This window comes from Microtus oregoni, unplaced genomic scaffold (assembly GCF_018167655.1).
Source record: "Microtus oregoni isolate MIOR12 unplaced genomic scaffold, Mior012 000062F_ref0000492, whole genome shotgun sequence".
NCBI lineage: Eukaryota > Metazoa > Chordata > Mammalia > Rodentia > Cricetidae > Microtus > Microtus oregoni.
This window is the reverse complement of record NW_024543872.1, coordinates 10,856,758-10,881,463: the sequence shown is the minus strand read 5'-3', so window position 1 is coordinate 10,881,463 and position 24,706 is coordinate 10,856,758. Positions and strand designations below refer to the sequence as shown.

Below are 24,706 nucleotides of genomic sequence, written 5' to 3'. Positions count from 1 at the left end.
CCCAAGCTGCTGGCCTTGAACTTGGAATCCTTCTGTTTCAGCGACCTGACTGTTCAACTCAACAGTTTCCCCCTTTTGGCTTTTCATTTTGAGACAGAGACTCACTGACAGCCCTGACTGGCCCAGATCTTTCTCTGTGGACCAGGCTAGCTTTGGACTTGTAGAGATCTGCCTGCCTCTGCCTCCAGAGTGGTACGTCTAAAGGTGTGAGCCACCACACCTGCCCCAGAGTTTTTAAATGGCAAGGTTAAAAGGAAACATCAGTTAAAGTGTGAACCACTCGTGCCAACTTCAATGACACGAAGGACCCTGGTCTTGGTGAGCAGTTTGTTTCAGGTTTCATGTATTTGGAGAGGTTCTGAAGCTGTTTTAGTGTGGGCAGAAGTGAGTCCTGTGTTCACACTGCTGGCGAATGTGAGGTTTGGAAGCAGAAGGAATGCTTGGTGTCTGGGCCTGTGCAGCCTTCCCACCTTTCCTCCTTCAGGTTTTCTGGTTTTTATTTTCTGTTTGTTTTTTTTTTTGACAAGTTATCGCTAGTATCCCAGGCTGCCAGGCCTCAGTCTTGAGGGCCTCTTGCTTCCATTTCAGAGGTGGGTAGCCTTGTCTGTAAGCAGTGCTCTCCTCCCTGATGTCCCCATGGAGCATGCTCTTGTTCCTTGAAGGCAGACCCTGGCCTGATTGTCTCTATAGGCCCCACTGTGTGCGCTGCAGGGCCTGGCACACAGCCAATAACCACGTCTAAATGATTGTACCCACAGAGGATGCAGAGCAGTGCTTATAGACAAGAAACTCACGAAAAACCTTGATTTGTACTTTTGACAAATTAAGAGATCATTATGTATTTTATGAAATGATTCATCATTGATTTTTCAACAGCAAGCTTTTAAAATAGTATTCATTTAGGAAAAGGCAATTTACACATACCTCCAGGAGCACAGAACAAAATAGGGGAAACCTGAATAAAAAACACACAAGAGCTTCGGCTTCAGCACCAGGGGCCTGAGTGGGAGCACTGGAAGGGAGGAGGGTGGGGAGGGGAGGGGCAGGCCTCCACTGGGGAGACAGGAGGTGGGGCCTGGCATTCAAATGGAGGTTGGGGGCTAAGGATGCTCTCCAAAGGTCCTTTAGGACACTGAGCTGGTGGACAATCTGTCCTACATACAGTGTGACATACAGATCCCCTTGTCCTCGGGATGACTTCAGAGAAGCAAAATCTGAAAAATGGTCCAGACTTAGCCCAGAAGGGCTGCTAGCAGGTGCCAGGGAGGAGCCAGGGTTTCACTTGGGCCTTAAAGAGTGGGAAGCATCCTAAGGCAGACGTGGCAGCAGGCTGTGACATAGCAATGGGGGAGGCACTGGGAAACGGGCTGTGATGGGGCAGTGTTGGAGATGAGCCCGAGTTTGGGATGCGAAACTGTCCTTAATTTGGGAGGCCAAAGGGAGGATGCTGAAGCAGGGGCTGGCGGGCGCAGAAAGGGAGAGCAGAACCATCCAAGAGAGAGGCTGCTGGAGCTGCTGGACAGGGCATGTCTGGAAGGCTGGGATTGTGGAGAGTAGCCATACCCACTGTTGAGCCTGGCAGAGGTAGAAGCCCATGGGAGGGCTGTCTGAGGGGCACAATGCTGGGAGAAGGGTAGATTCCCAGGAGGAGGGGAGAAAGGAGAGCTGAGAAGTCAGATGAAGGTGTGCAGAGGAGCCTCAGAGTATGAGGGGGGTGGGGGAGAGGGCGTGTGTGTAACTACAGGAAGCTGGAACAAGGATTAGTTAGGTTACCCAAGCACAGTCCTTGAAAGCAATGGGGGAGAGATGTGTGCCAAACAGTGGTGGGGCTGAGGTGCAGGAGGGGCCAACTGGGCCCGGGGACCTGGAGGCCAGGATGGTAGGGGCAGGGGCCAAGAGGAGAGGGTCGGAGTGACATACCCAGCAAAGGACTCAAGTGGGATGACAGAGCCCCACCAGGGTGAGCTTAGTCATTAAGAGGAGGGAGGAAGAAGGGGCAGGAATGGCTGCAGAGAGAAGGCAGGCCGTGTGGGGTCCCATGGTAGGTGGGAGAGCTCAGGGCAGTCTGGAACTGGCAGTGGGAGGGGAGGTGCCCAGCTCTCCTGCTGTCCTATGACCCCATCTCCAGGCTTCACTGCAGGGACAGCAGCTGGTGCCTCTAGAGCTAGACTGTGGTCTGCCCGTCCACCTCGGGAGCTGGTTCCCACAGCTGGGGTACTAGCAGGTACCTTGGTAAGCCTTTTCCCGTTTCTTCTTCTCGGTGTCAATGTATTGCTCTGAGGCAGCCTTGATCTTCTGGACCCAGGCCGTCCTGGAGGAAAAGCAGAACGATGGCCACAGGACAGCCAGGCACCTCCGTGCTCAAGCACAGCCCAGTTCCGCAGCTCTCTTTCACCAGCCTTGGCTTTAAGCTTGTATAGCAGGTTTCTAGCTATCACCTAATCTTAGTCCAAGTGATAGACTGGGCTGCTAAAGACAGCGTTGGACAACACGAGGCCCTTGTGAGGGGCTGGGAGCCCCGAGCTGGAAGATATACCACACTGATGGTAACTCAGCATGGTGGCAGTTCCCAGGGGACTGTGCGGAGAACAGCAGCATCCCCTGGGATCGTCACCAGAGGTGCTTACCCTGGGAACTCCACTGGAGGGAAGCAGGGCTGGTGGGGATGTGGCAGGGAGGGCAGCCATCTGGCCAAGTGAGTCTGTGGGATGCAGATCTGTGGGGTTCAGGCGGCTCCCGGGAGATTTTGGTGGGGACTGAGGCATTGATCTGCCATTTGGGGAGTGTATGAGGACTCGGGAAGCAGGGAACTATTAGCAGGCGGCTGTGTGACTAGTGGCTGCACCAGGGCCTACTGTGGGGCTGGAGTACAGGGACGCACAGGCCAGAGGCTGGGATAAGGGTTAGTAGGCCTCCATCATGAGTGGCCACAGGCCTGTGGCACAGGGACATGTCTGTGCTTCCTCTGGAGTTCAGGACAGGTCACGCGTCAGCAGGACTGACCTCTCATTAATGTTGTCTGTTCGGAGGGTATACACCCGATCAATGTGGGAGATGTGGAAGACGGGCTCATCACTGGAAGGGTCTGTGGGCAGTTTCACCAACACTTCATTCAGGAAAATGGGCTGAAAGAATTAGGGCCAAAATATGTGAGAAAATGAGAGATGGGTCCTAAGACTCCACCCAGTGTGACCACAGAGTTCCGTTCATAGTTGTGAAGAGCCCAGGGAGAAGCAGAAAGGGGCTGGTGCCTGCAGGACAGTCAGTATCCCTGACTGGACAGGAGCTCTGAGAGCCTGTGCTGCTGATGGAGTCGCGGAGAGAGCAATGCCGGCTGTGGCACGGTGGAAGCTCCCCCTGTCACAGCAGCGGGCAGTCGAGGGCTGGCACACAGGGCTCCTTCCCTGGGGAAGTGCCAAAGGACACTGAAAGCCACTGGAGCAGGGGATGGACAGGGCAGGACCAGGTGGGAGGTCCTATGTGTGTGTCGTATGTGTGTGTCGTGTGTGTGTGTGTGTGTGTGTGTGTGTGTGTGTGTGTGTGCTCAAGGCGGAGCGTCCTTAGGCCCCATCTGCAGCAGACATGGGGCTCACCGTCTTATACATTTTGAACTGAGCGCTGGACTTGGAGCTGAAGAGCTTCTCGGAGCCAGAGGATGCGGCGAACTGCCTGACCATGTAGGTGAGCAGCAGGAAGTCGTTGAAGAGAAACCCATGCAGTTCCTTGTTGCTCTTGGTCTTATATAACTTCCCACTGTGCAGAAGCTTCCGGGGACCCAGGCAGTTGGTGAGGGAGTTGAAAATAAGTTGCTTAGAGAGAAGAAAATGGCACTTTGTAAGTCTGAGGGCAAATAACTCCGCTGTCCATGGAAGGCCAGTACCCAGCACCTGAGGTACTGTAGGAGATTTTCTAGGAGCAATACGGTTTGAATCACACAGCTTTCTAGAACAAATACAAACAAAACTTTTTCTATTTATCACTCTTTAGAATTCTCTCCAGCTCCATGAAAAATCAGTACTTGATTCTACAGATTTCTACCACTAAATTCAAAGAACTCACAAGGAAGACCCCACTTTGCCTCTCTTGGCAAGGCAGGGCAGCAAACCCAGGGTGTGCTGCAGGCAGGATGATGGGCCCACATGGTCAGTGAGCGTGCGCGGGTGTGACACAGCTTCCCTCCCCTGAACCTCCCTGGCGCATCCAGCTCAGCACACAGCCTCACCTCTGCCAACCCTTCGCACTGCACATGTGCCTGGATCCACTCCAGCCGGTCTGAATTTTCCTTCTCCCGAACTCCCTCGTTCACCTGGGAGCACAGCTCCTCGGCTCGCTCAAGGGCCAGTTTCAGGGAAGAGTGGTCAACGTGATTCTGTGGAGTGTTCTCTAGGATCTGGAGGACAGTGGGCAGTGTCGTGTAGGTCACACGGTGTCACCCACCCATTCACTGCCCTGCTGCACACATGTGTGAGGCCTCGGGGGAACCTCCCGCGAGAGGAGAAGCAAAGGCCTTGGGAAGCACACAGTCCCACAGTCCTTGTGGGAACAGGGGCTGGAAATTACATGGGCTATGGGTGACAGGGACACTATGAATCTGACAAGTCTTGATAATAATGGCTGCCTTCTTGGGTCTCCCTAAGAATATAAGTCATGTGGGTTTTTTTTTTTTTTTTGGTTTTTTTCTTGGTGGGGGGGGGGGGGTGGTTTTGCCTTTTTGAGCCAAAATCTCTGAAGTCCAAGCTGCAGAACATTCACTATGTTCCTTTATAAAACCTGTATTCTCCTTAGAAAGCATTCTGGGGCCCAAGGTTCTGCTAATGGTGACTCCATGTCCTCTCTGGCTTGATGGCTGTCCCACAGCTACAAGATGGCCTTTACCCTGCCCCACCAGCACACGGTGACCATGGAACATTAGGGCACTGCTCCCTGGGTGTGTGGTCTCTGTCCAGCCAGGGGGGTCCTGCTCCTGAGTCAGCCTGACCGAGAACTCACACTTCTGATGAGCAGGGGGTAGCGAGTGATCCTCTGCATGGGCTTCAGCAGGAAGCTGGACAGGGGCATTCCTTTACATCGTGGGTCAGATGCCAGTTTCTGGAAAACAGAGAGGCCTTGTGAGGAAACTACAGCTCCAGGTGAAGCAACAGAAACACTGGGCAAAACGCCCACCTCCTGCCAGGGCCACTGTCTAGATTTCAGGTTCGTTTTATGACAGGATCTGAAAAGACACATGTCAGGTTAGCAACAGGAACCTTTCAGCTCATGAGTCCAGCCCAACCCTGCTCCTCAGCTTTCCCATGCTGTGCAGCTCACTCTTCCTCTGCTGCTAGAACAGCGCTTGCCTGGCCGCTCCACCCAGCCCACTGGCCTGGCTCTTTACCACATTCACTTCTGCCATTTTTTCTCAGTGTAGCTGCTGCCCAGGCCCAGTACCTGTACGCAGTCATTCTCTGGAGTTCTGTCATGACTACATTACACTTCTCAGATGCTGCGAAGTCACCTCAGTCTCAACATGCCCCCCATGTTCAAATTCCCTCCACCTCACCCAGGAGTTGTTACTTCCTCCCATCTGTCGGGTGGACAGCTCTTGATTTCCCCATTTCAGTACGCCTACCACCCCTGCTTCACCAGAAACGTGTGAGATTGCTAGGTGAGAACCGGCTGTGCGCCAGGCCATGAACGTATGAATTTGGCCAGTACTGTCTCTACTGCCCTTTCTCCATGTTTCTGATTCACACTCAGGCCGTGCTTCTCTGTGGTCACTTTCCCCTGGGACACCTCCCTCCTCTCGGTGACTCTCCTCTGTGTACTTAGTGCCTCTGGGCACCAGGGCACCAGGTGGGGGCACCATACTTCAGGTAGCTCCATCAGAAAGTCGGTATCAGTGGCCTGCTGGTACAGCACCTGAAGGGGTCACCAGCACTCTGGGCAGAGCACACAAAGTGGTCGCTGGCACTCTGGGATGAGCACTTTTAATACTGAGGAGTGATTCACTACATTTATGAACAGGAACACTGTCCTTTTTGTTTTCAGATAGATCTGCACCTACATATTTTGCTCTAATGATATCTTTATGCTTTTCATTTCTATTAAAAAGTAATATTTGGAGATAGGGTTGTATCTCAGAGGAAGAATTCTTGCCTATTATGAGCAAGACCTTGGGTCTGAGTCCCAGCATCAAAAAAGAAAAAAAGACAAAAATTTAAAAGTAACCCTTTGATATACATAGTATTGACAAAATTTCCTTTTATTTAACTTTTCTTTGAAGTACTAGGGATGGAACCTAGGGCCTTGCGTATGTCAGGGAATCACCCTCCTGTTGAGTTATACCTCTAGCCCTATATGCTGCTTTACATTTTAAAGCATGTTAGCTGGGTGACAGTGACACACTCCTTTAATCCCAGCACTCAGGAGGCAGAGGTAAGTGGATCTCTGAGTTTGAGGCCAGCCTGGTCTACAGAGTGAGTTCCAGGACAGCCAGGACCACACAGAGCGACCCTGTCTCAAAAAACAAAACAAAAACAAAAATCCAAGTGTTTACTTATGTATTTATTTATTTGTTTGTTGTTGTTGTGTGTATAAGCCATATGTATGTGGGTATCTGTTAGAACCCTGGAGCTACCAGCAGCTATGAGTTGCCATGTGGCTGCTGGGAACTGAACTCAGGTCCCCTGGAGGAGCATTGAGTGTTCTTAACCATTGAGCCCTCTCCAGCCTGTTTGTTTGTTTTTTTGGAAACAGATCCTTTTTATATAGCACAGGCTGATCTTGAGCTTATGTTCTCTGTTTCTCAGCCTCTCAAGTGCAGGAATTACTGGTATACACAAGCATGCCTGGCTTAAAAAGAGCATTGCATTATAGTAACCAGGTGTATGAAGTTAGCTGCTTGTGCAGCACACGCAGGGTCACAGCTACACCTGTAGGGATTATTCACGGGCATCTGTGCACACTGCTGGTGCGGCACACACAGGGTCACAGCTACACCTGTAGGGATTATTTATCTTCCTGTTTATTCTTTTTTTTCCTACTTCCATTTCCTCTAATCACAAAGTACTCACCTGATTATTTAAAATTTATTTTGCTATTTTTTATGCATTTAAGTAAGCTCTTTTATTTTCTTTCTGGAACAAAATGATTATTAAATAAATAAAATTGTAAAATTAGGACTTAATAGTACAGTGGGGCTGGAGAGAAGGCTCACTGGCTAAGAGCATTGGCTGCTCTTGCAGAGGACCTGGGTTTGGTACCCAGCACCCACATGGCAGCTCACAGCCACCTGTAAATATAACCTGTAACACCAGTTCCAGGGGATCCAATGCCCTCTTCTGACCTCTGAGGGTGCCAGGCATGCATGTGGTTCACAGACATACATGCAGGCAAGCACCTGTATGCATAAATAATTTAAAAAGTAATGGCATTATGGATGGTTCTTTGGAAAAACAAAACAGTTGATATATAAGGTTGTTAAAAAAACAAAACGAAGCCGGGCGGTGGTGGTGCACGCCTTTAATCCCAGCACCTGGGAGGCAGAGGCAGGTGGATCTTTGTGAGTTCGAGACCAGCCTGGTCTACAAGAGCTAGTTCCAGGACAGGCTCCAAAACCACAGAGAAACCCTGTCTCGAAAACCCAAAAAAAAAAAAAAAAGAAAAGAAAAGAAAAGAAAATGAAGCAACGCTACTCTTTAACCAGGATATAAACTCATGGTTCTAGTCAGGAAAATAAGCTCTCCCTGGGACAACACTATGCAGTCAGGAAGCTGCTGGCCATGCTTGCGCTTCCACTAATGAGGACAAGTCTGTCAACTGCAGATTTCCCACAACTTCTCAGCTTCCACAGTGGGAGGCGTGCTGCTGCCTCCAGGTGAAGAGGCGGCAAAGACCCAAAGGCCCAGGCTGGGCGTACCTTTAAGAATTCCTTGAAGTCAGCGTCCTCGTCTGTCTTCTGCTGTAACAGAGTGGCTCCGTTAAGCTGGCAGCTGCAGAAGCGGATGTAGGCCTGCATGTGGGACAGCTCTGCGGCCAGGATGTCCCCGATCATCTGAACAGGCATCTTCTCACCACCAGTCTTCTTCCGCACCCGCAAGGCCCTGCAAGTAACTGACGGTCACTCCCTTTTCCACAGATCTCCTTCCCTGGGAGTTAGAGAGTGAGCACCAGAGACCAATAGCAATGGCACCGATGCACTGACCTAGCATCCTTGGGCACCTGGACTGGGAAGGCATGGCTCGCAGGAAGGGGCAATTGCATAGCCTAAAGCTCTGCTGGCTGAGCTAATCTGGGGGAAACACTAGCAAAAAAGAAAAAGGTACCAAAGTCTACACATTTAGGTGCTTTCTAGGTGAATTAGTTTTCAATTCACCTCATTCTCTTGACACAGTTCCTTTTGCAAGATTCAATTTGTTTCTCCCCATTTGAGGAAATGTGGCTGAGGAGCCAAGGTGGCCAGGGGCTGGAATAGAGTGTTGGTGTCTTCATGGTGGGCTGTGTCCCGGCACAGGCAGGGGTGCAGCCCGGATTAAACTGGCCAACTGGCCTGGCGCTCTGCTTTCATATATATCAAGGACAGGCCTTGAGCATGAGCACTGTGCTGGCGTCTGGCTGTGGCCGCAGCTCTCTTCTGCCTGTCGCCCCTCCTCCCAGCAGCATGCTGGACCTGTTTGGGGATCATACACCAACACAGCTTTTCTTGTTTAGTCAAAGCAGTTTTGCCTTCGAGTCCTTTACCTTTCTCAATGATTATGTAATGAAGCTGCAGGGAGGGCCCTTCTCAAAAAGCTCACGGAATGCAAAGCCTCAGGAGGAGGGCGGAGTTGAAAGTCCCAGACCCAGCAGTCCCTGAAGGGTTACAGTGCATCAGGAGGCCCACGACTCACTTCAACAGCTTCGTGTTGGACATGATGAGCTCCTTCCAGTTCACAAAGATCAAGGTCATCTCTGCTTCAGTGAGGAAGCCCGACTCTGCCATTGGCTTCTGGAAAACCTGAGTACAAGACACAGATGTAATTTAGCTGCAGTGTGGGTCCACAGCCATGCATGCCTTCCTGCACTCTTCTAGATAAGCATATTTATAACTGTTAGGTTTTTAAAGTTATCTGTTGTTATTGTGTATATATGTGCATATAATATATACACAACAGAGAGATACAGACAGAGTGGGGAGCATGTACGCCACAGTGTAGAGGGCAATTCTGGGGTGGGTTCTCTCCTCCCCCCTTTCTGAGGCAGCAGGGTCTCACTCTGCAGTGCAGTATCTACAGGCTACCTGGCTCGCAAGCTTCTGGGCATTCTCCTGATGGCCACTCATCTTGCCATGGAGATTACAGATGTGTGCTACCATGTGCGCCTTTGTCACATGGATTCCAGGGCTCGAACTCAAATACAAATGCTTTTAGGGGCTAAACCACGCTGGCTCATGGTTAAAATCGCACCATTTCCTATTCTCACTAGTTGGGCTCCTGTAAGGCTGACTTACGGGCTGAATCCCCTCGCTAAGGAGGTAGTCCCTCCTCCCTCCAGGCTTGCTGTGGGGCCAAGCAGGGTGGGCACAGGGCCTTGCATAGTGGAACCCACAGGATGGAGGGAGGGCAACTGCTACACAGCTGCTCATCCCAGTTCTCAGGACCCTGTGTGTTGCTCAGCGAGAAAACAGTGGGGCCTTCTGTTACTCCATGACGACCATGAGCAGATGCGCCCAGCAGAAGCCAGCTGCAGAAATACTCCCCACCCGGGCTCTACATACACACAGATGCACATGCGTGTAAGGCACAGGAGTGGATACAGGATTCTCACTGTGTACAGATGAAGCGAATGAGCTGCTGTTATTTCTCAATGGCTTATGAAGGGATAAGAGTGATTTTCCCAAGGTTCCCTGTAACACAGGGTTCTATGTTAAACCATGCAAAGGCCCTACACCTGTGAAGTGCTGAGATGGGGAGCCCTTGAGGCTCACAGGCCTTTAGACACAACTCACCATAGGCCCCTAGGTCCTTGACACTCCAGTGTAACTCATAGATCCCCATCCTCACGTCCACTTTTTCCTCCTGGCAGAGTAGACTCATGATAGTCTGAGCATAAGTGGGGAGCCCTTCCTGGTTGGGGGTGGACCTGTTCTCTGGGCTCTAATCCTTACCCTCTTTGGGTGTTGTTCCCCAACAAGACTGTGCACACTGTGAGGACAGGAACACCTTGGCTGCCTGTGTTCCCTGCCATAGCACTTTAGCTAACATTTGCTGAGTTAATGTGGGCCACAGACGTTAGCCAGAAATGCCATGAACCAGAAGCTCTCTAGAGGAGATGTCTCAGCTCCACACGAGATGAAGAATGTGGCTGGATGCCAGGACACACAGACACGCGAGAGGGTCTTCCTGCACCCAGGCTGCACTGAACGGCAGCTAAGGCCCCGGTCCTTATTCCCTACTGGGCTGTTCGTCTATGCAAAAGTCACGTGAGCAGGCTCAGAGAGGGAAGCAGAGGGGAAAAGACCATAGAGGCTTTACCAACTTCCATGAGAAAGTCACATTAGCATAGTGTTTTCCACCCTACGTCCCTGACAGGTCCCTGCCCCTGGAACACTGGGTGAGGAGGGTAGAAGGGGCATTCCTGACAAGCAACTGTGTCTGTTCGTATTCTGGGTTAGTGCATGAGACTCTATGGCCACCCTTAGTCCCCTTGGAACTGTCACTTCCAGGAGGCTGATTGGGAACAGGGGCTTTTCTCCTAACCTATCTTTCCAGGTATGGGGAAGTACAAGTAAAACCATTCAACCAGGGCCAGGCTAAGTTTGGGGGATGAAGAATGAAGAACAGCTAGGGAGGGCGAGAGATTTAACTCAGTTTGTAGGATGCCTGTCTAACAGGCATGAAGTCTGGGGTTCAGTCCCCAGCCTCACACAAACTGGGTATGATGGCAGATGCTTCTAACTGCAGTGCATGGAAGACAGAGGCAGGAGGATCAGATGTTCAAGATCATCTTTAGTTCCCAAGCAAGTTCAAGGCCAGTTTGGACTACGTGAGGACCCTGTCTCAAACACAAACACAAAGGAGTGTGTAGGGAGCGCACAGGCGTGAGGAAAGCAGGCCTTGCAGGCAGATGCAGCCCCTGCTCCACTCTGCTATCCAGGTCATGGCCGGGGACGCACCCATGGGTCCAGGGTAGGGTTGGGGGTGCTTGTTTCTCCAGGAGCTTTGTTGGCTGAATTGCTCTTCTCATCTGATGGCCTTGCTACATTCCCTGGCAACGGAAAGCCGTGGAAACAGAAGCAGGGTGGAAGTATAAAGCTGCCTTTTGTGCTTTCAGACAGAACCATTGTAAAGTGTCCCTCTCAGGAGGCCGCTGTCAACAGCTTAGACACCACTGACCACAAGGGCAGGTCCAGGCAGTAAACACGTGATTTGGGAAACTGTTTGGCAACTGCACCTGTTTGGTTTCCAAAGTTGACACCAACATTAGGTAGAGCCGAATGAAGCCAATGATAATGTCAGGTTTCCAAACAGCAGTGTAAATACAGTTAGGCAAGACCTGGAGTGGAGCCCGTTTGGAGGCCTTCGCACCCTCTCTATGCCCTTGTCCTCTGCACATTCAACTAGGGCCTTCGCAGGTTCCCACCCCCACTCAGTGGACTCAGCTGGGGAAGAGCCTGTGCCTCCATCAATCAGGAGCCTTCAGTCTTCTGCCTCACCAGGGAGCAGAGGCAGCCTTTATTACTACAGCGTGTGAGTCCTCACGTGGAAGTGGTGCCCAGGCAGGGGGCACAGCTCAATGGTATAACACGTGTGTGGTACGTGAGCGGCCCTGGGCTGTGCCCAGCACCGCAAACAGAACAGGATGGCTTACGTTGCTTTCATGTGAGACTGGCAGAGACAGCCACCCTGTCTCCCACGGGCCTCACCTCGATGACCAGCTGCAGATCGTCCATGTACCTCTCCTCTGTCTGAATCAGCTCGTGAATGTAGCCCTGCCTCTTCCTCTCCATGGGCTGCATTGTGTCCAGGGCTTGGAGATCGGCGCACCCTGCAGAGACAGGCAGAGCTTAAGGACACTACTTCAGTCCCTCAAGGAAGATGGGATTTCTCAGAGGAGGCACTGCTTTCCCAGAGGATCACCCGTTTGCGGAGGGCTGGCATGAGCACTACTCTGCTCCTAGAGGTAAACTTACCACATCTGTTAAGTTTCAGTATGCTCCTGATTTCGGAGCAACAGTGAGAGAACTAAGAATTTTAGAAATGGCCTCAAGGTGACCAGAATTTCACCATCCCACGACTTCTGGAAATTATTGAAATGATTAAATAAATTAGTTCTTGAAATTGGTGTTTTTCAAACTATAGATCATGAGCCATCATCAACTTAGGCCTGCTATTCACAAAGAATTACGGTCTATCATGCACACGGTGCTGGTTGGTGCTGTGAAAGGCTTTGCAATCTATCTAGTTATACTTACAGAAAATACCATAACTCACTTTGAATTACTGTTAGGAAAACAAGAACAAAAGTCCTGAGAAATGTATCTCTAGAGTTTTGCAAGGAAAGTTCTAAGGTTAAAAAATCTCAACCAGCCCACTGAAAGAGAGCAGTGGGGCCAGGCCCACCACAGAGTCCAGACACAGCCACTCAGAGGAGTCACAGCTCACAACAGGACGAGCGGTACTGGGTTCACTCTGCATCCATGCACAGCAACTACCTAAAACTACCCCAGGAATCCCCTCCTCAGGCAAAAAGTGGAAGCAGGTAAGTACCATAAAACCAAATTTGTAGGAGGCTGTGTGATTGGATGGAGCAGCTAACAGATCAAATCAATGTAAAATGTAATCACACTAACTGGGTTCTGGCTGGTTGCAGGAGGCCCTATGGTCAATTAACTTATGATTCTTATTATTTTAATATTTTTATTATTTATGTGTATGTATGCAGTGAGGTCAGAGAGGTATAAGGACCCCTGAATCTTGACTCACAAGTAGTTGTGAGCTGCCTAATATGGGATTCGAACTCAGGTTCTCTGTTAGAATACACTGTCTTAGCCACTGAGCCGTCTTACCAACCCAATCACCAATTAAGCTGGAACCAAATGGCAGAGTATTTCAAGCCATAATGGAAAAAATTCTTTGTAAGCCAATAAAAAAATAAATTTAAAAAACCACACACACACAAAGCTGGAGCCAGTGGGATGGCTCAGCAGATAAAGTTGCTTGCTGACAAGCTCCACCACCTGGGTTTGTTCATTGGACTCACATGATGGAAGGGGAAAACTGATGCCCCCCCCCCACACACACACACGAGAGAGAGAGAGAGAGAGAGAGAGAGAGAGAGAGAGACAGAGAGAGAGACAGAGACAGAGAGAGAGACAGGCAGAGACAGAGAGACACAAATACAGGTTTTTGTTTCTGTTTTTTAAACAAACGCTGATCTAGAAGACAATGAGGTGTGAATGGTGACTTCATCTGAAGCAGCAGCAGCTGAGCTGTCCCCAGCACAGGTCTTGGGAATTATGGCAGCAGTGGAGGATGCAGAGTCCCACAGGGAAGCCACAAAACAATGGGAATCGAGAGCAGTGCCCCAGAGGGCAAACAAACCAAGGGTCAGACTCTTTTTTTTTCCTGCTTGCTGGGGGAGACACTAGACAAATACTATCACCAAACTCTGGTATAGCCCAGATTGCTTTAACCTTCTCTAACCTTTTCCCACAGGACCTTGTGTATGACAGGCAAGACTCTACCACTGAGCTATGAATTAAAGAAACATATTTGTAGGCCAGGAGTGGTAGCACACGCCTTTAATCCCAGCACTTGAGAGACAGAGGCAGGTGGATCTCTGTGAGTTTGATGCCAGTCTGGTCTACAGAGCGACTTCCTAGACAGGCTCCAAAGCTACACAAAGAAACCCTGTCTCAAACAAACAAACAAACAACAACAACAGCAATGTGTGTGTGTGTGTGTGTGTGTGTGTGTGTGTGATAGATTTGGATTAACGTACAGTTTTAATGAAGATTTTTTTTTCTAATACTGCAGGCATGGATGACAGGTTTATAAAACAAAAATAATGAATTTATCAGGTGACATGGGGTGCTAGCCAACCAGAAACCATAGCTCTGCCAACGCAGGAGCACTGATTTGTTCTGCCTGCCGGGGGAGAGCTGCACAGCGGCAGATACACAGTGAATTGGGAAGGCCAGGTAGAGCCTGCTTGCCTGTGCTATGTGTGATATGGAGGCCAGAAGTGCGGCAGACAGCTCGTGAACAGTGCTGCCCAGGGCATCATCAGAGACACTGCTGGAAGCAACTAGAACCTCTACTGAGGGTACTGTGCCTCTTACTTAAAAAAAAAAAATTAAACCAAACAAACAAACCAAACTATTTAACTTTATGTGCCCCATGGGTGTTTTGCCTGCATGTGTGTCTGTGTACCAGGTGAAGCCAGAAGAGGGCATCAGATCCCCTGGAGCTGGATTACAGGAGGTTGTGAGCCACCATGCGAGAGTTCAGAAGAGCAGCCAGGGTTCTTAGCCACTAAGCCATGGCCAGTCGTTACCTGGTGTTTCATGTCATTCATGATCCCTATTTGGGATTTATGAAATATCTGCATTCCGTATCTATGACTGTTTAGTTCTCTTCTTTAAAAAAGTTTTAATTACATTTTAAATTTATTTATTGTGTGTATGTGCATGCATTGCCTCGGCATGAGAGTGGAGGGCAGAGGATGACCTTAAGAGCCAGTCTTGCTTCCTCCACGTGGATGCTGGGGAGTGGAATCAGGAGTCACTGGGCCACCTCACCAGTCCTTGGTATTTTTCATTATATTTATTCATATTTAGAGTAAATGTACCTGTGCTTTTCTGTAAGTCACTGAAGTGAATACATAGCCATTAAATGAGCCTGCATGCATGTGTGATGCCTGGGTTCAAATGCAGACTGTTGTAGACACTGCTCGCCCAGTGAACCGCATCCCCAGTCCCGAGCCTGGACATATTTTGTGTACCATTTTGCTCACATCACATTCTCAGTGGTTGCCTTAAAATACACCAACACCGGGATATCTAGAACAGCAGCTTATAACCACAGGAAGAGCCTCAAGTCGTTTCTATTTCTGCAGCTGGGATGGATATGACAGAGGCTTCGTTAGGATGAGCACAGGGACAGCTCACCACTATGCCACGCTGACCCCTTGCGTTTCTTCCCATGGCCCTTATACTTCTGTTCTTGGTTCAGTTCCAAGCCCTCACTCCAGATGTCCTTACCTGTGAGGTCAGGGGAAATAAAGGCACAGTGCCCCCTAAACTTTCCGCCCTTTATCTCTCTACTCCCTCACTCCTTATTTCATTCCTGGTCAGGTACTAGGGGTCCTACTTCTCTCTCTAGCCAGCACCCTTAATTGGTCTTCCCTTCCACAGTGCCCCCACCTGCTCAGGCCCCCCATTATATTCAGTTTTCACTGCTTTATTTTTGGTTCACAAGCAGGCAAGGACAACACACCAGCACGTCTCCTTCAGCCCCATTCCCTCTTCAACACTCATGTCACTGCCGAAGTCACAAGAAGGTCTAGACTTGTGTCCCCTTACATTTCCCTAACTCGGTACACTGTCCTGTTGACCCTGCTCTCAGGAAGGTAATAAGGACCCCAATATTGCTGGGTTCAGTGCCCTCTTCCAGCTCACCGCCTCCTCCACCTGCCCCTGCACTGTTACCTCGGAAGTGCTGCCCCTTCAGGCTTGCTGTCCCTTCTCAGCCTTCTCAATGCTCCTCTTCCTGGTGCCTCCTTCTGAATGTCTCCCTCTGCCTGCTGCCAAGCTCTCTGCTTCTCCCAAACCAGCAAACGCCAAAATAGGATATGGCATTCCTGTCCTGTAAGGTCACAGGAATCTGGCCACACTGCAGCCTGTGTATTGCTCTTCTTGGGCCACAGTGCATATTAGCCTATTTGATTCCCAGAAGCCCTGCATTACAGACATATGCAAGCCGAGGCACCCAGAGTTGCCAGCAGTGGACCTGATAGCAGAGGAAGAGGGGGGCGGGATTGCTGGATGAACCAAGGACTCGGGTTGTCATGGAGTGAATAAGCACACTTTGTCATCCTGGATACCCAACTGTCCCTGTACTTGAGAGAGAGGAGTGTGACCGAACCCTTCCAATGCAGCTTGTCCAATAGAGATATTTATAGATGCAAACTACACACTGGGTTTTGAAGACATATTTAAATATGAAATGTAAAATATTGTATCAATACTATATTGGCCAGATCATGGTGAAATATACCTGTGATTTCAGACAGAAGACTGAGGAACTGGAGTTAGAGGTTAGCCTGGGCTACATAGTAAGACTCTTAGAAACAACCAGCCAACCAGTCAACCAGCCAGTCAACTAGCCAACCAGCCAGCAAACTAACCAACAAACCTACTAACCAACCAACCTACCTACAAACCAACCTACCAACCAACCAATCAACCTACCAACCAATCTGCATACATGCCAACCAATAAGCCAGCAAACTAACCAACTAACCAACCTAACAACCAACCAGCTAGCCAGCCAGCCAGCCAGCCAATCAATCAATCTTGTTGCATGTTGTAATATTTTGGATCTATTGGATCCAAAATACTATTGGAATTTTATGTATTTTGACTTAAAATGTGACTGCTAAAAAAGTTTAAATTACTTTCGTATTTATTTAGGGCTTTTGTAGTTATTCACATATTTCTGTGAACAGTTCTGTATTTTGGGGGGTCTTTTCCTCACAAAATGTGAAATGGCTTCCACGGTGGCAGAATGATGCCCTAACTCAGCAGCACAGCTTCATGGTCCGGCTCCAGTCTGTCTCCCAGCCTCTGCACTCACTGCTTTGCCACCTCCCCACCCAACCAGTAAGGCTGCCCACAGCTTTGCTGAGTTCCTCCTTCCCTTCCTCATTTCCAGCCTGGTTCTCACAGAGAGTCCTTCATGGTGCAGCTGGAGGACTCCACTGTAGGGGGAAGTCTTCCCACCTTGGGTCCCACTCATACCTAGATTTGCTTCTTTTTGTGACTAGTGTATCTGTATTCAGTGGCAGCTGTGGGTGGTGGCTGCATGTGTTCTGCCAGGGAGCTATACTATTTTAATATGTCATCTAAACGAGCTCCTATTGTCCTTAGTCCATAACCTTAGTATGCCTATGCATCCTCTGGTCTGTCTGTAACAGAGGCCTCAATATCAAACCGGTCAGTGCTCTGCCCCCAGGGACCAGGCCGTGTTTGGTAAGTGGTGGAAATACGGTGTTGGTCCTGGGCTGTTTGTTTCCAGATGCACTTTTCCTCTTCTGTCTTTGATCTGGGCTGTAGGGAGGCAGGGCCTGTGGGTGGAGCTGGATTCTGCCAGGTCTGGCAGGAAACTGAAAATGACAGGATAATTCCTTTCACCAGAATAACGGGTAAGAAACCTCTTTGTCTCTGCTAGTGGAAGAAGGAGAAATTGTTGGGCTAAAAATATCACTAAAACTTGGATTTTAAGAATTCTGAAACAGGCTGGGCAGTGACACACACCTTCAATCCCAGTACTCAGGATGCAGAGGCAGGTGGATCTCTGTGAGTTTGAGGCCAGCCTGGTCTACAGAGTAAGTTTCAGGACAACCAGGGCTACATAGAGAAAACATGTCTCAAAAAATAAAAAAAGAATTCTGAAATGGATGATTTAACACAGAAATTGGCCCATAACTTCAGGGGGTGCTCAGCCAAAGAAAGTATACAATCTGTTGGGAGGATCACTCTTGCCACCAGGAAACCAAGTACCACTAACAAGGAGCTGGCTAACAGTACAAAATCACACAATCACACACACACACACACACATCATACACACACACATATCATACACATACCATATACACACCATACATACCACAAACACACACCACACACACCATACACATACACACACCACACATACCACACAAACACACACCATACTTGCACACACACACCATACATATACACATCACACATACCACTAACACACATCACACACCACATAAACACACACACACACATACACACACACCATACATACCACACAAATACACACACATACCAAGGAGAAAATGCACAATAAATTTAAAAGTGAAGATGAAAACCCCAAGAACCTAAGATGACAGAATAAAAAACAGAAGGAGATGTAAAACACACATGACTGAAAACATGTGGGAAGGGAATAATCCACACAGCCCACAGAAAGAGTCTCATTGGAGAGTCTGGCAGATGGCTTGGTCAGCACAGTTACTTGCCAGGAGAGCATGAGCACGTGGGATGGGATTCACAGTGCTCACATTAGCCAGGATGGTGGCATGCATCTGTGCTGGGGAGAGGAGACAAGCCAGCAAGCCAGAGAGTGGCTGGGAGCAGAAACAGGTGAATCCCTCGTCTTGCCAATCAGTGAGCTCAGCATTTAGTGACAGATCTTACCTAAAAACTAAGGTGGAAAGCAATTAGAAGACCCCTGACCCCTGACACTGACCTCTGGTTTTCACAGCCACATATGCACCCAGGTGTAAACACACATAAAACACACATGCATACACTACCTGCAATACACAAAATACATATATTTGAAAAAAGTAAAGGCAAATGGTAAATATTATAATGAAAACAGTATATTAATGGATAAAATACCAAATTAAACACATCTAAGAATTAATAAGTAATGTGAGATGTAAATAAATAGCTTAGAAAGTAGCTCTGAAGAAAAACCAGAAAACATAAACTTATGATGAGGCCAGCACACACTACATAGAACACAGAGTGACAATGACGAGGCCAGAGCACACTACACAGAACACAGAGTGACAATGAGGTGGCCAGCGCACAGCACACACTGCATGGGACTCAGAATGACAAGACCAACACACACTACATAGTTGCTGAGGCGGGGAGGACAAAAGAGCTGGCAGGCAGCATTGAGGTCACAACAGTGATCTCTTTCAGGGATTGCATCACTAATGTTATAGCTGGAGTCATCCCTAGGCTGTGTGTGGCTGCCCACTGCTGTAACCCCAGCATTCAGAAGACTAAAGCAGGAACACAGGGAAGGAGCAGTCAGCCTGGGCTATACAGTGTGCTTTAGGCTAGTTTGAAACTGGAAAACCTTATTTTGGAAAACCAGAATCAATCAAATAAACCAACAAAACAAAATACAACAAATCCCAAAGGATCTGCATGAGAGGCTACCAGCAACCACCTAGACAACACGATGATACTGTGCTTATCTGCAACAAACAGAAAAGCCTCAACGTATGAAATAAAAAGATGGAACCTTTCTTAAAATAAATACACCTCATTTCAAAAAATGAGAGAAAAAAGGCAACTATAATGTCAATAGTAAAGTTGACACTTTTCCATGAAAATTATCAAACGAGCAGTTTGAATAGTTAACAAGTGTGATAAATGAACACATATAAGAGAATACACATTTCAACAAAAATCTGGGAACATTTGCTGATCGTAGCAGGGAGTATAAGAATTTAACACTACTTTCAATTGTTTCCTTTTAAATTTATTTCTGAGGCTGGAGAGATGGCTCAGGAGTCCAAAGCACCTGCTGCTCTTTCAGAGAGCCTGAGTTGGGTTCCCAGCATCCACACTGGGCTGCTCACACTGCCAGCAGCTCCAGGGGACCCAGTGGTCTCTCCGACCTCCACAGGCCTGCACTCACAGACACATGCTCCCCGCCCCACACAATCGGGACAATGAAAAACCATTGCAATTCTGAGTATGATGTGATGTGCGCACTGTAGCATGTCTGTGGGCAGAGAACAATTCTGTGGAGTCGTTCTCTTCTTCCACTTTTATGTGGCCCCCAGAGGTCAAACTTAGGTCAGGCTTGTGTGGCAAGTGCCTGCTTTGTCATTGATCCATCTCTCTAGCCCTTCAAATTTTATTGTAATTGTGTATGTATGTGCACGATGTTTGTGAGTGGTCACATGTGCCATGGTTGAGTATGTATGTGCACGATGCTTGTGTGTGGTCACATGTGCCATGGTGAGTGTGTGTATGTGTGTGCACGATGCTTGTGTGTGGTCATATGTGCCATGGTGAGTGTGTGTATGTGTGTGCATGATGTTTGTGTGTGGTCACATGTGCCATGGTGAGTGTGTGTGTATGTGCACGATGTTTGTGTGTGGTCACATGTGCCATGGTGAGTGTGTGTGTATGTGCACGATGCTTGTGTGTGGTCACATGTGCCATGGTGAGTGTGTGTATGTGTGTGCATGATGTTTGTGAGTGGGCACATGTGCCATGGTGAGTGTGTGTATGTGTGTGCATGATGTTTGTGAGTGGGCACATGTGCCATGGTGAGTGTGTGTATGTGTGTGCATGATGTTTGTGAGTGGTCACATGTGCCATGGTGAGTGTGTGTATGTGTGTGCATGATGTTTGTGTGTGGTCACATGTGCCATGGTGAGTGTGTGTATGTGTGTGCATGATGTTTGTGAGTGGGCACATGTGCCATGGTGCATATGTGGAGGATGGAGGACAGCTTTGTGCATTTGGTTTCTTTCTTTTGGATTCAGGTTGACAGGACTGTGCTGTGTGTGCCTTTACCCGCCGAGCCACTATACTGTCCTCAAATGTCTTTGCTTAGGAGAAGAAGCTTCCTGGTGCCCCAGATAGTTTTCTTTCAGTAGCAGGGACCCATTTAACCTGATCCACCACTACCTCTTGTGATTACTGCCTTTTCTGTTTTGATTTTCAGGTTCTGGAGATTCACCCATGGCCAGGCAAGAGTCCCACGCCAAGCCATAGCCTATTCCCTTTCCTCTCATTAGCTTCTCTCCTCATATCCTCTTACTTTCTTGGCCAGCCTTCCTAGGTTTCTCCTCCTCCTTCCTCCACAGCCATCCAGACTCTGAATGGTGAGAGTCCTCTATTTTAGGCCTAGAGACTCTTCTCTGGGAGCTCAGTGACTTGGTTAAGCCCATGTCTGCCTGACAGCTCTCACATTTATACTCTGCCTCAACTTCTTATTTTTGCTTATGTAGACTCTCCCTCATCAACAGAACAGCAAAAGCCATCTTCTTACCGTCACTGCCAAACTCTCCTCATCACCTTCTAACTCAATGCCAGTACCATTTCTCCCCAGCTCACGACGCATCTTTCGATGCAGACCTTCCTTCTGACCCTCCATATTCAATCCACCCCCTGGCTCTAACATCAAACACATCCACAACTTGAGCCATTTGCACCACATCCTCCATTACCATCTGGATCCAAGCCACTATCTTATGCTTGGGTCACTATGCAAGTTGCTAGAGGACCTCCTTGCTTCTAGTCCCTTCTGTTCACTTTAACATCAGATCATATCCTTCCTTTGGTAAAAACCCTCTAACAGGGTTTTCTTTTGCCACACAAAAGCCAAAGTTATAAGACAGCCCCAAAGAATCTCAACTAGCATTCCATCTCCTTGGCCACCCTGGTCTCATTTCCCCTTCTTGCTATTCCCTTTGTTCCAGGCCCACTGGCCACCACCCTGTTCCCTGAGCATCACGAGGACACCCCAATAGCATCCCCCTCTGATATGCTGCCCCTCATCCTGGAATGGTTTGTTCCCCAGATATTCCCCATGCCCTTCAAGTCTTTCCCTGTATTAGCAATCTGGACATGTTTGAAGGTCCTGTTCACAATGAAATGCCTTCACACCCCGACCAGCACTCCCTCTACCCTATCTATGTTATTTTCCTGAGATACGCACACTTGGTTAACCTCATTTGTTCACATTCCCCTCCTCACCTGGAGGAAGGCACTAGTTTTGTCCATTTTCTATCTACTCTATCCACAGTGCGTGACACACGAGTCGGTTTTCTTTAAGCATTGGTAAATCTGAGAGATCTACCCTGACCTACAGGTCACAAAGAGTGATGAAAATTTCCTTGTAGGCCCCGATGGACAGGGAGGATGGACAGAGTGAGCTGGACTACAGGCCCTCACAGGGTGGGTAGATGTGAAAACACACTAGGAACCACAGCTGATGAAAACTCTGCCCCACTGCCATGGTTGGGAACTACTGTTCTAAATCCCTGGGCAAACAAGAAGCCAAAGAGAGACGCTCAGGCGAGAGATGAGAAGGTCTGGGAATATCCCAAAAGGTGGAGGACAAAGGACAGGCTGTGCTGGCTGATACAGGCTGCTTGTTCAGATTAGGTCCTAAATGCCAGAAAACTCCTCACCCGTTCTGAGGAGAGCGAGGCCACTGAACAATGCCACTCTCTGTGAGCCCCGCTCTGCTAACCACTCTGAGTATTGAATGTAGTTGTCAGCTGTACTGTGTGGGAGCTCCATGAAGAGACGAGCTCCCAACAGTAAGCCCAGAAGATTGCAACTCTGCAGACTGCCTTGATGCCCAACTCTTATCAGGACTCTTAAAAAACGGCTATTTTATAAAACAATATTTTTTTATCTACTTGGTAAATACATATTAAGGACAAACAACGTACCAAGTAGTATATTTCCACCATGAAGCGATAGGTGAATATATTTTTGGGGAATTTAAATAATTCTTTAACAAATTTTTATTTATTTGTTGGTAATTCTGGGGATCAAACCAGCAGCTTCATGCATGTTAGGGAAGTGCCCTTTAAAAACAATTTAAAAGTTCTTTCTTCTTATTTTTTTCAGAGACATAGGCTAGCTGTGCTGTCTGATCCTTCTGCCTTACTTCCCAAGTGCTCTGATTAAAGGCATATGCCATGTACTCCACCAGCTTGGGCACCTGTGTATTTTTCTGAAGCCTACTGAGTTGTACATCAAGCCATAGGTTGGTTATTTAAATGCAACTGTACTGAAATATTTTAGAACATAAGAAAGCTACCACATAATAACAGCATTCTAGAATGTCCCCAAAGCAAGCTTATTGATATGTGCAAAGGCATATGTTTATCAATTTATTTTCATTTCTTAACCTGCTGTGAAAGATCATAAGCCTAAGACAAAGAGAACTTTTTTCTCTGTGTGTACTTACATGTGTGGCTTGTGAATGCATGTTCACATGTATGGCTGCATGTATTTGTGTGTGTGAGGAAGTATGGGGGGCCAGAGGTTGCTGATGGGTACCTTCCTTGACTTACTGAGGTGGTGCCTTTGCTGAAACTAGTGCCTGCAGATTTTAGTCTAGCAAGTCAGATTGATCCAGGGAAATCCCTGTCTCTGCCTCCTGAGTGCTTGGATTGCAGTTCTTACGTGGTGCTGGGGATCTGATCTGTGGTCCTCACACCCGTACATCTCCACAAAGACCAGGGCACTGGCTCTGTCCTTGGCAGTTACTTCTGGCTAGGATCTATGCGCTTCCTACCCTACACGGACTGAAGTGATATGCTCTTTAGATTCAGACTTCAGGCAAGAGAATGGGCTCCTTCCTTGCACCTAATCCAGAAGTTTCGATTCTAACAATATGTAACCTACCTCTGACTAATGTAACTGAACCTTCTTGAATAGAGGACAGAGATTGTGTAGTTGGGTGGCAGAGAAGGACTTCAGAGCTACCAGGTTTCTTACGTTGGAAGGAAAGGCAATGGTAAGCAGTGTCTACATGGCATTCACTGGGTACCAGGGGTAGACTGTACACCTGACCTGGTGTGACCCTGAACTGATTCTGGAGGAAAAAGGACTTAGAATACTCTGAATATCAAACATCCCCAGGCACTGCAAACAAAACCAACATGACCTTTACTTCCCTTGAACCCTGTGTGTCTTAGTGACATAATCGGCCCTTTATGCACCCTCTACCCTGGTACACAATTAGAACCTTGTAGCTACTTGCTGCAGCACTTTGCACCAGTACTCAGTCACCCAGCACTGCCCTGGGCAGAGGGCTTCATAAACCTATCCTTCCTTAGTATCACAAGCTGCCTACACACTTCTCACCTCCCCATGGAATATTCTTACAGTTCTATTTCCGGCGTCCACTATTCCATGACTGGAGAGCACCCTACACTGCTGGCTCTAGGAGACACTTGTTCTTCAGCATCTCCGTGGCTGACAGATAAGCACTCAGGTCCCAGGGGCAGGCTCTTCCAGGGCCAACCAGGATTCACCCAAAGCTGTTCTTTTGACCACCTCATCTCACCTCGCCTCGGATTAACTGGTGATTGCTCTACGTTTCTGGTTTGGAGGAATAGCAAGCCCTGGTTAAGGAAAAACAGGAACATAAATTCCAGATGGATTTGAGCTTCAATCTGTCAACCCCAAATGCCAGGTTAACTGTGTGCTGCACAGAACATGTTCCACATGTCAGCTATTGTTTCTAGAACTGACTATGCGGTGAACTAGTGCTTCCAGAATGCTGAACATATGATGTGGCTCTCATCCTCAGTGACAGACCAGGTGTGGACTCCCAGGGCAGCTTCATTATGCTTTGAAGTGAACACTGAGTGATGGGTACCTTTTGACGATAGCATGACATCTTGTAAGAACATTTCATGATTCCTTGTTCTTGTTTAAGGCAAAAAAAAGTGGTTCAAAAATTAATTCTGAAGTTGATGTGGAGAGGTGAGACTTAGCATAGCCACCACAGTACGGAAGAAGACAAGAGACTCGGCACTGACCTGCAGGAACCAAGACAGCATGGTACAAGCAAGAGAACAGACAGATGAACTGACCATGAGACCCAAGAAAACCCAGAAATCGACTCAGGAAACAGCTAACTGATCTTTGCCAGAGGAGCACAGGCAATAACAGAGAACATAATCTCAATAGATGGCTCTGGAACAT

General features: G+C 48.4%; 1 protein-coding gene across 3 annotated transcripts in view; it reads right to left on the bottom strand.

Annotated features, from left to right (window-relative positions):
* LOC121439776 (intersectin-2) overlaps window positions 1-24,706 on the bottom strand; it is a 111,193-nt gene that overhangs the window by 2,927 nt on the left and 83,560 nt on the right. For all 3 annotated transcript variants that reach the window (XM_041640408.1, XM_041640407.1, XM_041640409.1), the window contains 8 exons: window positions 11,882-12,003; window positions 8,868-8,974; window positions 7,898-8,081; window positions 4,990-5,088; window positions 4,223-4,390; window positions 3,594-3,809; window positions 3,004-3,125; window positions 2,229-2,311 (listed from right to left, as the gene is read on the bottom strand). In XM_041640408.1, the coding sequence (XP_041496342.1) occupies window positions 2,229-2,311; window positions 3,004-3,125; window positions 3,594-3,809; window positions 4,223-4,390; window positions 4,990-5,088; window positions 7,898-8,081; window positions 8,868-8,974; window positions 11,882-12,003 (1,101 nt within the window). The remainder of the gene's footprint in view (window positions 1-2,228; window positions 2,312-3,003; window positions 3,126-3,593; window positions 3,810-4,222; window positions 4,391-4,989; window positions 5,089-7,897; window positions 8,082-8,867; window positions 8,975-11,881; window positions 12,004-24,706) is intronic.